Consider the following 12810-nt stretch of genomic DNA (forward strand, 5'->3'; position numbering starts at 1 on the left):
AGAAAGAAAGAAAGATGAGAGGGAGAGGGAAATGAATGGTGATTTGCGAGCTTTGTGACTAATGTCTGCTTCTGGAAAAACTCAAGAGAGCTTTTTTTCCAAAAAGGTCTATGCTTGTTTTCTTCTTTTGGTTCTCTTTAAACTTTCAACAGTTAATTGTTTCTGTTGACAAGCAACATCATTTTTATGACTGCCTCCACTTTAAAGTGCTTCTAGAAATTAATTTTCTTTTCCCACCAAATTCGATAATTACAAAATCTGTAGAGTATTAATTTTGACTTTTGTGGACATCTATAGCCCTGCGACCCATTCTTGGCATCACTGCTGATAGAACTGACAAGGTACTTAGTATAGCAGTTGAACTGAAAGAATTGTATTTGCAAGTTATGGGAAGATTTCAAGCTTGGTCAAAATAAGTTAACAGATTTTTTTTCCATTTACACTATAGTGCAGAGTACAGACGCTATAAACTGGCTGTCAGCTGTGAGCAAAAACAAACTAAAATTTTGACCACCAGAGGTGAGAGAAATGGTGCGGGGAAACAAACCCTCTCACAGGGCAGCCAGCCTACTCCCATGTTCTGGGTTTCTGTGAAAGCAGAACTTGACACACACTCATAGGGATGGCCAGTCCTTTCTGGTGTTTTGACGACCTTAATCAAACTCTGTGATGGACCAAGATTAGTTTCTCGAACCATTTCAGAATAAGAAAAGAAAACAATGGGCAATGCACAGCATTCGGTAAGGTTATTGCACACCAACTTGTTGATGTTGCCAGTGTCATAATCTTTAAAGCCAGACTTCTACCAGTATTTGTTGCAACCACATTTCAAAACCTCTGCCACCAACAATTGCCACGTGAAAGTGTCCACATTATATCAACTTTTGAGCTTTAGCTAGCAAACAAAGGTACGCATTTCTTTGTTGTAATGTGGTTGGTCCCACAGTTGAGTCCTGTGTTGCATTATGTGGCTTGTATCTTGTTCGGAGCATTCAAGTGACCAGAATAGGCATGACACCAGAGCATCAAGCACAATGATATGTCGTTGTGTTCATGCACATTTTATTTTACAAACATGCTCTTAGGCACAGTATTTTTAGAAATAGGGCTTCACTATATGACTTTCAATACCAGTAACCAAAAACAGAGAATATTTTCAGTATTTACAAGAATAAAATAAAGCTATTTCAAAGAATCTCTGATAAAGTAATTCTTCTGGATACAAATCACTGTGTTATATCATTTAGCTAATTTTGCATTTTTTGCATTTTGAGACAGAACTTGCATCTACATTTGCATTTATTGTCGATGGCAAATTTTTCAGGTCCCTACCAATTCAACTGTTCCTCGATGCTTCAAGATGTTTTCTATCAACTGATCCCTTCTTTTAGTCAAGTTGTGCCACAAATTCATTTTTTCCCAACAAAAGGATTTAGTACCTCATTAGTTAAAAAATAATTCCTAAACCAAATATGGGTAATGATTAAATTGTGCTTGGCACTATATTCTGCCAGGTAGCTTCCTGTTTCATTCCTTTTCTTCAGTCCAAGTTCTCCCACTATTTATCCTTTGCCTATTACTGTCCAGTCAGCCACCACAATTACATTTTTGTCTCCCTTAACTACCTGAATACTTTCCTTTATCTCATACTACATTCTTTAAACCTCTTCACTGTTTGCAGCACTACTTGGTGTATAAACCTGTGCCACTGAAGTGGACATTGATTTCATTCTCTCTTGGCTGCAATAATATGTTCACATACTCAGATACTGGAGGGACAATTTGTGAAGCCTTCAATAGCCGCTGAAGCAAAGTATTATCACACCACATCAAGAAATTTTGGGCATCTATTATATGCAGATGAAAATGGCCCTGAAACTGAAAACATTGAAGCAGAAGCCAAACTGCTGAATTCTGTCTTCAAATGGTCCTTCACAAAGGAAAGTCAAAGAATGTGCCACCATTCAGTAGCCATACTCATACTAACATGAGTGGCACATTAGTCAGTATCAGTGGTGTTGAAAAGAAGAATAAATCATTAAAATTCATCCAGTCCTCATGGTCCTGGACTTCCTGTCCAGTTCTGTACAGAATATACATATGGATTAGCTCAACTCTGCACTGTATTCTATCACAAATTCCTTGAACTGAGATGTGTTCCTCATTATTAGAAACAAGCACATATAAAATCTATTTAAAGGAAAGTATACTTAATCCTCATGACTACTATTCTGTGTCACTTGCACCTATCTGTTAGCAGAATACTAGAATATACATCATATACCAAACATTGTGGCTTACCTGACTTAAAATAACCTTCTCCATGGAAATCAGCATGGATGCTGAATCCATGTCTCTTGCAAAACCCAACTTGCACTCTTCACATATGTTATTCTCAGTGGCATGGATAGTGGAAAGTAAGATGACTCCATGTTTCTAGACTTCTGAAAAGCTCTTGTTTAAGTGCCACACTTGACACTTTCTAAGGAAAATTTCTCCCTATGGGATATCCAGCCAGATTTGTGACTGGATTAAATATTTTCTAGCACGTACCAGAGGAGTGTAATGCAATAGTTGCTGTTAATGTTATGTATTTATGACTTGGCAGATAGTATCTGTTGCAATCTCAGGCTTTTCATACGTGATGCAATTTTTTGTGAGAAAGTTCTATTTTATAACAACTGCAATACATACATTTAGACGTCAACAAAATCAAGGCAAACCTGAATCTGGATGGCTAGATGGGCACTTGAGTAGCATGTACATGAGCACAATGCCACAGTACTGTGTCACCTCACTTGATGCTTCCAGAAGTCTGATAATATGGCAGTAAGTAGACAATATAGAATTACTCATCATGGACAGACAATACCTAAGTTAATGACATTGGAATAAAACAGATGTACAGAATCCAGACATGGTAACCTAGAACCACTTCAAAGATAATGAATGCAGCCCTGATAAGCAAACTGTCCATACCTGAGTGATGTACTCTTGGGGTGTGAAGCTGAAGTCTGGCAAGTCAGCTGCCACACTAGGTGCACTCCCACTGCTCCACGCAGGTGCCTTTTGTACGTGTTCAAGCTGAGATGAAATAGGCTCAAATATCACTTGGAAGGTTGTGTGATGTACATCACTACACAACTTGTTCAGTGAGGATATCAGTGGTTCTACAATGGATATCTCACCACCTTGAACAACAAGGTCACTTTATTAAATAACCAATTATTGTTATTTCAACACATACAGAATGCTATTTACACTAAGCAATTAGTTTTCTTTGTCTATGTCTCTTTTACTGTTTGTCTATAACTGAAAGACCCTTTTTACTGGTTGAGGCAGTTCCTGACAGCAACTGCAAAAAAGCTCTTTCATATGATGGCCAAACAGTAATTACAATGCAGTGAAGGGAGACTGCTTGTTTACGAATTTGCGTATTTGTTATATGCCAGTTTATGAACACTTATTTCTACATTTTTTGTAACAATATATAAATTAGGTTTTAGATAAACAGTATCAAATAAAACATGGGTGCAGAACAAATAACTTAGGTAGGAAATACAAAATAGTTATAATTTAATAGACAAATGAAATAATCATTAAATAGAAAAAGCACAGTAATTGCAAACCGTAAGTAAGTGTTCTCTCATTGTAGAAACCAACCACTTTTCAATGAAAGATGGACGATGGAGAAAAAAAAGATGAAAGTAATTAGATAGTGAATGGCTTGACTGATATAACTCTGTTTTGGAGTCAGAAAAATCACTATGTACATAAAACTATTACGATTTCTATTACTGCAGTGTGTCTTTCACAATATTTCTTTTACAGCTACTATGTGAAACAGCCAAGAGTGTAATTGGCCAAAGAGCTGATGGAGTTTTGACAATGCAAACAGGAATTAAAATACGCCATAATACTATGGTGAACTATTAAATAAAAATAGCTTAAAATTAATAAAGAAAGAAAATGGTGACAATGAAATTTGTGATACATCATACATATGCTAATGACAATACTTTAACATGTAAAAGTTGCTTCATACACTACTGGCCACTAAAATTGCTACACCACGAAGATGATGCGCTACAGACGCGAAATTTAACCGACAGGAAGAAGATGCTGTGATAGGCAAATCATTAGCTTTTCAGAGCATTCACACAAGGTTGGCGCCGGTGGCGACACCTACAGCGCGCTGACATGAGGTAAGTTTCCAACCGATTTCTCATACACAAACAGCAGCTGACTGGCGTTGCCTGGTGAAACGTCATTGTGATGCCTCGTGTAAGGAGGAGAAATGTGTACCATCAGGTTTCTGACTTTGATAAAGGTCGGATTGTAGCCTATCGCGATTGCGGTTTATCATATTGCGACAATGCTGCTCGTGTTGGTCGAGATCCAATGACTATTAGCAGAATGTGCAACCGGTGGGTTCAGGAGGGTAATATGGAACGCCGTGCTGGATCCCATCGGCCTCATATCACTAGCAGTCGAGATGACAGGCATCTTATTCGCATGACTGTAACGGATCATGCAGCCACATCTCGATCCCTGGGTCAACAGATGGGGATGTTTGCAAGACAACAACCATCTGCACGAACAGTTCGACGACGTTTGCAGCATTGACTATCAGCTCGGAGACCATGGCTGCGGTTGCCCTTGACACTGCATCACAGACAGGAGCGCCTGCGATGGTTTACTCAACGACAAGCCTGGGTGCACGCATGGCAAAACGTCATATTTTGGATGAATCCAGGTTCTGGTTACAGCATTATGATGGTTGCATCTGTGTTTGGTGACATCGCGGTGAACGCACATTGGAAGCGTGTATTTGTCATCGCCGTACTGGTGTATCACCCAGCGTGATAGTATAGGGTGCCATTGGTTACATGTCAAGGTCACCTCTTGTTCGAGTTGATGGCACTTTGAACAGTGGACATTACATTTCAGATGTGTTACGATCCATGGTTCTACCCTTCATTCGATCCCTGCGAAAACCAACATTTCAGCAGGATAATGCACGACCGCATGTTGCAGGTCCTGTACGGGCCTTTCTGGATACCGGAAATGTTCGACTGCTGTCCTGGCAGGCACATTCTCCAGATCTCTCACCAATTGAAAAGTCTGGTCAATGGTGGCTGAGCAACTGGCTCATCACAATAAGCCAGTCACTACTCTTGATGAACTGTGGTATCGTGTTGAAGTTGTATGGGCAACTGTACCTGTACACGCCATCCAAGCTCTGTTTGACTCAATGCCCAGGCTTATCAAGGCCGTTATTACGGCCAGAGGTGGTTGTTCTGGGTACTGATTTCTCAGGATCTATGCACCCAAACTGCGTGAAAATGCAATCACATGTCAGTTCTAGTATAATATATTTGTCCAATGAATACCGGCTTATCATCTACATTTCTTCTTGGTGTAGCAATTTTAATGGCCAGTAGTGTATAAATGCAACAGACTGCTTCTGAGTTATCCTTCTAAATGGGGAGAATAAGTGAGGATTGCTGAAACATGGTTACATTTGAACATCTCAGTATAGCATTACAAATCCTAATTCAACTTATCAATCCATAAAACCCAATCACATCTTCATTACTTAAGATGTTACAAAAGCATATACTGTTTGGCAAATTAATACCACATGCTGAATGTTACTTTGACAGTGTCATAGTAATTTTCTTGTACTTTGTGCTTTTATAACACCATTTATTACAAGTTTTTTCTCTTCTTCACATATGATTACAATGGAAAATCCAGGATGGAATGTAACAATATTGGAGAAGGAAAGTTGATACTCACCATATGGCGGAGATACTGAATCTTGATAGGCACAACAAAAAGATTCACACAATTATATCTTCTGGCCATTAATGCCTTTGTCAACCACACACACACACACACACACACACACACACACAAGCACACATGCGCCCACACACACATGCAAACACAATTCGCACACACATCTGCAGTCTTAGAGCGGTTTCAGTTGCCTGAGACTGCAGATGTTTGTGCGAGTTGTGTTTGTGTGAGTGTGTGTGCGCATGTGTGTATGTGTCTATAGTTAACAAAGGCCTTAATTGCCGAAAGCTATAACTGTGTGAATCATTTTGTTATGCCTATTGTGACTCAGAGTCTCTGCTATATGGTGAGTACCAACTTCCCTTTTCTAATATAGTAATATACGATATCATTATCTTAAGCTCAACAGAACTGCTCAAACTGATTTCTTTATCAATGGAGTTAACAGCTCAGTGGATCTGCGGTCAGTAGATTAATGAACAATTATGGTACACATATCTGTTTTCAATGGGAGGGCAGGAAATGCAAAAGAAGATTCCAAGATGTACAACGAGTAAGCTTCACACAGGTACCGAAGTGTTATTCATCAACCTTCCAACTGCTATGATGCTGGGTTTCACTTCTTTCTGTCTTGTGCTAATCTCTTCAGCATTGCATGCTACACCTAAACTGACCTGAGTCACATTTTCAGCCTGCTTTGCTTCAAATCTCTCCCTCACAAAGTCTGACAAGCTAACTACAAACAATTTTCTCCTCCTGGTAAATATTTTCTGTAAATTATTTCTTGCTAAGTCTATTCATAGCAACTTATACCATAATTTTCCATATTATTTATCATACTCTACAGCAGGATATCCCAACAACTTCTCTTCAGTTTCCTAAATGTTTGCATTCAAAGTGCACAATTATCATTCACAGAATTTTTGGTAATGATTGATAGCAGATTCTCTTGTTATTATATCTTCTCCAATTTTAGCAATTAGCAGTTTAATTTTATTGATTTGCTTATGTTTACTTGTACTTCATTTAAATTTCCCTTAAGCTTAATTAAAAAAACAATTGTAATATTCACAAATTTTCTAGCCCTAGGTCAATTTTGATCTTTTATGCCAAAACAGCATCTCTATGTGCTAGTACAAAAGAAATGTTACAAATTGATCTGCATAGGCCTTCAAAAGGATAAAATACAAAAGTGGTATATGTAGTCACACCTAATTACATTCTAATACCAGATACTGCAACTATGTCTGTCACTCCCTAGCCAATCATGTTAATGATTTTCTCCTTAACGAAGACAGAGTGTATCTCACCTTCTTGAATGCTCACCACCAAATTGTCAAGTTCTTTTACACCATCTGGACTGAGGAGAAGCTGCTTGTACTGCATGAAAGGCGAAGTGTTCTGGGCCTGTAACTTTTGAGATGTGTCCTGTATGCTGCGCACCAAGTCTGCCCCCATTTGCTTTACTTGACTGAGTAGTTCGCCTGCAACAAACATAGATCGTTTCTTTTAATTTCTCTTTATATAAAAGCTGAAGAAATGCTTTTGAGCAAATTTATTTTCAAACACACTAAAAGCAAAATATCAATAACAACTGTTATTCTCTGAATGAGACATTTCTGAAAAGATGTGAAAGATATTGAATAATAACAAATGTACGAGACATAAATATGTATAATAGATATGACAATATTATGAAAAGGATAGATTGCTAATCATCATATAGTAGAGATGTTGATTTGTAGACAGACACAACAAAAAGAGTGCCAAACAAGTGAGCTTTCGGCCAAAAAGTGTTTCTCTAGGCAACAAGCATAATTCACACACGCATGACCGCTGCCTCAGGCTGCCGAGGCTAGAATCACTGGTCCGAGACAGTGGTCATATATATATCTGTGTGTGTGTGTGTGTGTGTGTTTTTTATGCTTGTGCGAACGTATGCATGTTGTCTAGTTTAGAAGAAGGCCTTTTGGACAAAAATTCACTTGTGTAGCAGTCCATCTGTTTTGCCTGTCTGCAACTCAACATCTCCACTACTTGGTGAGTAGCAATCTATCCTATTCAATATTATGAGAAGGAAAGTTGCTACTCACCGTATAGCAGAGATGCTGCATTGCAGACAGGTGCAACAAAAAGATTTTCACACTTGAAGATTTCGGCCAATGGCCTTTGACAACAATAGACACACATACATGCGCACACACACACTCATACAAATGCAACTCTCGCACATGATTGCAGTCTCAGGCAATTGAAACCACACAGTGAGCAGCAGCACCAGTGCATGATGGGAGTGGTGACTGGGTGGGGGCCTGCCTGCAGGCCTGCTCCCATTCCTGCACTACACAACCATTATTTCACCACTAACCCTGTCTTTTTTTATTTATTTCTCTATATTCCTCTATTCCCCCCTCCGTCCCTACGTCTCCCTTGCCCACTGCCCAACCTGCAGCACTTCACTGTCTGCCATCCTCACCATACTACCTCTCCCCCTGCCTGCCCCAGCCTCTTCCTTTCCCTCACCCAGTCACCACTCCCATCATGCACTGGTGACTGCTGCTCACAATGTGGTTTCAGTTGCCTGAGATTGCAGTCGTGTGTGTGTGTGTGTGTGTGTGTGTGTGTGTGTGTGTGTGTGTGTGCGTGCGCGCGCGCGTGTTTTTGTGTCTATTGTTGACAAAGGCCATTGGCCGAAAGCTTTAAATGTGAAAATCTTTTTGTTGGGCCTACCTGCGACTCAGCATCTCCGCTACTTGGTGAGTAGCAACTTTCCTTCTTATAACATTGTTGCATTCCATCCTGGATTTTTGTTTGATTAATCCATCCGTATCATAATATTGTCATTATTCTATGCTGTATTTTCCATAACTGATATGAACACTTTTAACCCTCCAGCCAGTAGTGATTTTGTGAATTTTCTATATAAGTCTGCTCACAGGCACAGAATCTATAGATCAAAGTTGGTGTGATAATTTTGTTCTTCTCTTCCCAAATAACAACTTTACCAAAATTCAGAATGTCAACAGACACAACCAAATTGCAAATCCATAGCAAACAAGAAAGAAATTTCCAAATTTTGCACGATATAATAGACTTATCAGAAAAAAGTGGTTTTTGTCACTATTAATATTGTAGGGTATGTACTAGGAAGAACAATCACTTTTGATAATGATGTATGAGGTAACTGAGCCATTTCCCAATACACTACTGCCACAAATTAAACCTTAAAACGCACACTTTTGAGGGTTCTTTCACTTTATATTCACCTCGGAAACAGCAAAAATTTATAGCCTACATGGTGAAATAAACTCAAAACCGTGAAACACGATGAAAACTGCCAGATTACATCTCGGATGTTTGTAACATCTTGAATGTTTGTTTTCCACCTGCAGCCATTAGCTGCATCACACTAATGCAGTGGTCTCTATCACATAGAGTGATAAACTGCAAGCTTACTCAGCAGCTTGTTCCAAAGAATGGCCGATTTTTTCGGTGTATAGCAAATGAAGTGACTGTAGTTTCCATTCAGGTTTAATTTTTATAGTTATACTTTGGAGCCCCCTACACTACCATAGTTCTGCTAGGAGCCTGTTCACAGAATCTGGAATGTATTGTGGCTCTGCTATTGTGCCTCTACCAACTGTAGCCAACATAGGATACGCCATTTGCTATGTGCAGCACCACAATTAACAGAATGTGTTCAGTGAAGAGTTGTGTGATAGTTTGCTCATCTTTATTGCAGCCATTAATTGTGTTTAATGCATTGTGATGGCAGACAGATTATTATAGATGTAACAGATTGCAAGGACAGAGAAACACTGAAATAAAAAAATTGAAACCACAGAAGGCTTAACTTTTCTTCAATAAAATTCTTCAGGGTATCAGACCGCATCGTCATAATTTTAAATTGCGCCAACGTTTCGGCCAGCGTTGCAGCTAGCCTTCATCAGGGCCTTACGTTAACTGCTAAATGAACACACTTGGATTCCTTAAATAGCTGCACGAGAAAACCGTGTCGTTACTTGGTTGGCTGTACTAGGAGGAGGAGGAGGGGTGAAAGGTATGCTTTATTGGTGTTTCCTTTATTATCTGTTATTGGCTGAAATAGCTGTTTTCTATTGGTCTTTATATTAATCCTCCCCATTGGAGGAGACAGACGAATAGCGAACAGGTGATGGCTGTGACGTCACACTGTTTCCATGCTGTCCAGAAGCCGGCTGCGGCGTGCCATTGCTTTGTGTGCTCGCGACCACTACTGTGGCTCTCCGCGTGTCCGCATGGGCCGCCACGGCACTGCCGCCGCTCCGTAGCCCTGCTATTGCAGGCAGCCAAGACCTCGGAAGCTTGTACCCGTCCTCTCTATTCATGTTGGCGGGTCTTTTGGCTATTTCTATCGCCTCTCTAATCTTTCTTTTGAAAGTGAGAGGCTGTTTCGCCAGGACGCGGGCTTCTTGAAAAAATATTGGTTTCCCGCACTCGTCCCGGTGTTCCGCCACTGCTGACTTAGTGTGTTGTTTCAGGCGGATATATCTTTCATGTTCCGAGAGCCTAGTGCTGATCGGACGTCCCGTCTCACCTATGTAAACTAATCCACACGCACAACCAATTTCATACACGCCAGCTGTGTGTAGTTTGTCAACTGCATCCTTGGTAGAACCGAGCATGTCTGATATTTTGTTTCTGCTTCGGAAAATTGGTTTGATGTCGGCTTTTCGTAGAATTTTGCCAATACGTTCGGTGACCCCTTGTACATATGGTAACACAGCAATGCTCTGTGCCTCCTTCTCCTCTTCCCTATTAGTCTTCTCCCTTGTCGACATGGTGCTGTCTATCATCTGCTTCCCATAGCCATTAGTTCCGAAGATGGACCTGAGGTGTTCAAGTTCTGTCTTCAGATGTTCTTCGTCGCTTATCCTGTACGCTCTCTTCGTTAGCGTGTGCAGGGCGGACTTCTTCTGCGTGGGGTGATGGTGGGAGGAGGCGTGAAGGTACCTGTCCGTATTGGTTGGTTTCCTGTACACTTTGTGGCCAAGTTTACCATCAGGTGCGACTGCAAAATTCATCCCCTTGGCCAGGATTGCTGTGGTTGCTTCGCTCAAGGTGTGGCTGGAGAGGTTGACCACTGTCCGTCGCCTGTCCAGCGTCAATGTTTCGTCCGTGGCTTTCTGTTGTAGTTTGTCGTACTTTCTCATCTACGCGAGTTCCAAAAGAAGATATTATAGAATCCGTAGAGGCTTCGGTACGTCATCTGCCACAGGCCGAGGCGGAGAAGATCCGGCAGGAAACGGTCAGAGTTCTGAATAAAGCAAAGCCACCGAAGCAAAACATCAACGCTGAGGAATATCATGCCATTAAGGAACTCAGGGACAACCCCCACTTAGTTGTGGTACAGGCAGATAAGGGCAACGCCACTGTAGTCTTGGACACGACTGATTACAACAAACGAATGGAAGATATTCTCGCAGAACCTATCTACAAGAAACTTCAGGGAGATCCGACGGCCAAGGTAATCAAAACGACGCAGGCACTGCTCAAGCACTCTAGAATCAATTTCGACAAGGCCAGAAGATTCATCCCGCAAGTGACACAGGCACCAAGGATATATGGTGTACCGAAGGTACACAAAACCGACTTCCCCTTAAGGCCCATAGTAAACAGTATAAATTCGCCGACCTACTACCTAGCGAAAGAACTGGCACCTAGGCTCCGACACCTAGTGCATCAAACCGAGTCCTACGTTAAGGATTCCACTCACTTCGTGTCTCTCCTAAAGGAAATGCGTGTTACGGACCAAGATCTGATGGTTAGCTTCGACGTCAAATCCCTATTCACGAATGTCCCAGTGTCAGATACTGTGAACATCCTAGAAGAACGCGTGGCACCTGATGTATGTGAGCTTGTGCGCCACTGTCTGACGACCACCTATTTCAGGTGGAGAGGTCAATTTTATGAACAAACTGACGGTGTAGCTATGGGCTCACCCCTATCGCCTATCGCAGCAGAAATTTTCATGGAGGCATTTGAGGAAACAGCCCTCCAGTCCGCACCATTACGTCCAAATTGTTGGCTTCGCTATGTCGATGATACTTTCGTCATCTGGCCCCACGGAGAAGAGGAGTTACAGAACTTCCACAAGCACCTTAACCAACAGCATAGAAAAATCCAGTTTACAATGGAAACAGAGAAGAATGGGGTGCTGCCTTTTCTCGACGTGGAAGTTTATCGAAAACCTGATGGTAAACTTGGCCACAAAGTGTACAGGAAACCAACCAATACGGACAGGTACCTTCACGCCTCCTCCCACCATCACCCCACGCAGAAGAAGTCCGCCCTGCACACGCTAACGAAGAGAGCGTACAGGATAAGCGACGAAGAACATCTGAAGACAGAACTTGAACAACTCAGGTCCATCTTCGGAACTAATGGCTATGGGAAGCAGATGATAGACAGCACCATGTCGACAAGGGAGAAGACTAATAGGGAAGAGGAGAAGGAGGCACAGAACATTGCTGTGTTACCATATGTACAAGGGGTCACCGAACGTATTGGCAAAATTCTACGAAAAGCCGACATCAAACCAATTTTCCGAAGCAGAAACAAAATATCAGACATGCTCGGTTCTACCAAGGATGCAGTTGACAAACTACACACAGCTGGCGTGTATGAAATTGGTTGTGCGTGTGGATTAGTTTACATAGGTGAGACGGGACGTCCGATCAGCACTAGGCTCTCGGAACATGAAAGATATATCCGCCTGAAACAACACACTAAGTCAGCAGTGGCGGAACACCGGGACGAGTGCGGGAAACCAATATTTTTTCAAGAAGCCCGCGTCCTGGCGAAACAGCCTCTCACTTTCAAAAGAAAGATTAGAGAGGCGATAGAAATAGCCAAAAGACCCGCCAACATGAATAGAGAGGACGGGTACAAGCTTCCGAGGTCTTGGCTGCCTGCAATAGCAGGGCTACGGAGCGGCGGCAGTGCCGTGGCGGCCCATGCGGACAC

At 41.5% G+C, this 12810-nt stretch overlaps 1 protein-coding gene across 2 annotated transcripts in view; it reads right to left on the reverse strand.

Annotated features, from left to right (window-relative positions):
• Positions 1–12810, reverse strand: part of LOC126483833 (conserved oligomeric Golgi complex subunit 7) — a 75411-nt gene that overhangs the window by 12043 nt on the left and 50558 nt on the right. For both annotated transcript variants that reach the window (XM_050107048.1, XM_050107038.1), the window contains exons 11-12: positions 7116–7289; positions 2980–3191 (exon numbers count right to left, since the gene is read on the reverse strand). In XM_050107048.1, the coding sequence (XP_049963005.1) occupies positions 2980–3191; positions 7116–7289 (386 nt within the window). The remainder of the gene's footprint in view (positions 1–2979; positions 3192–7115; positions 7290–12810) is intronic.

Source organism: Schistocerca serialis, chromosome 1, assembly GCF_023864345.2.
Source record: "Schistocerca serialis cubense isolate TAMUIC-IGC-003099 chromosome 1, iqSchSeri2.2, whole genome shotgun sequence".
Lineage (NCBI taxonomy): Eukaryota > Metazoa > Arthropoda > Insecta > Orthoptera > Acrididae > Schistocerca > Schistocerca serialis.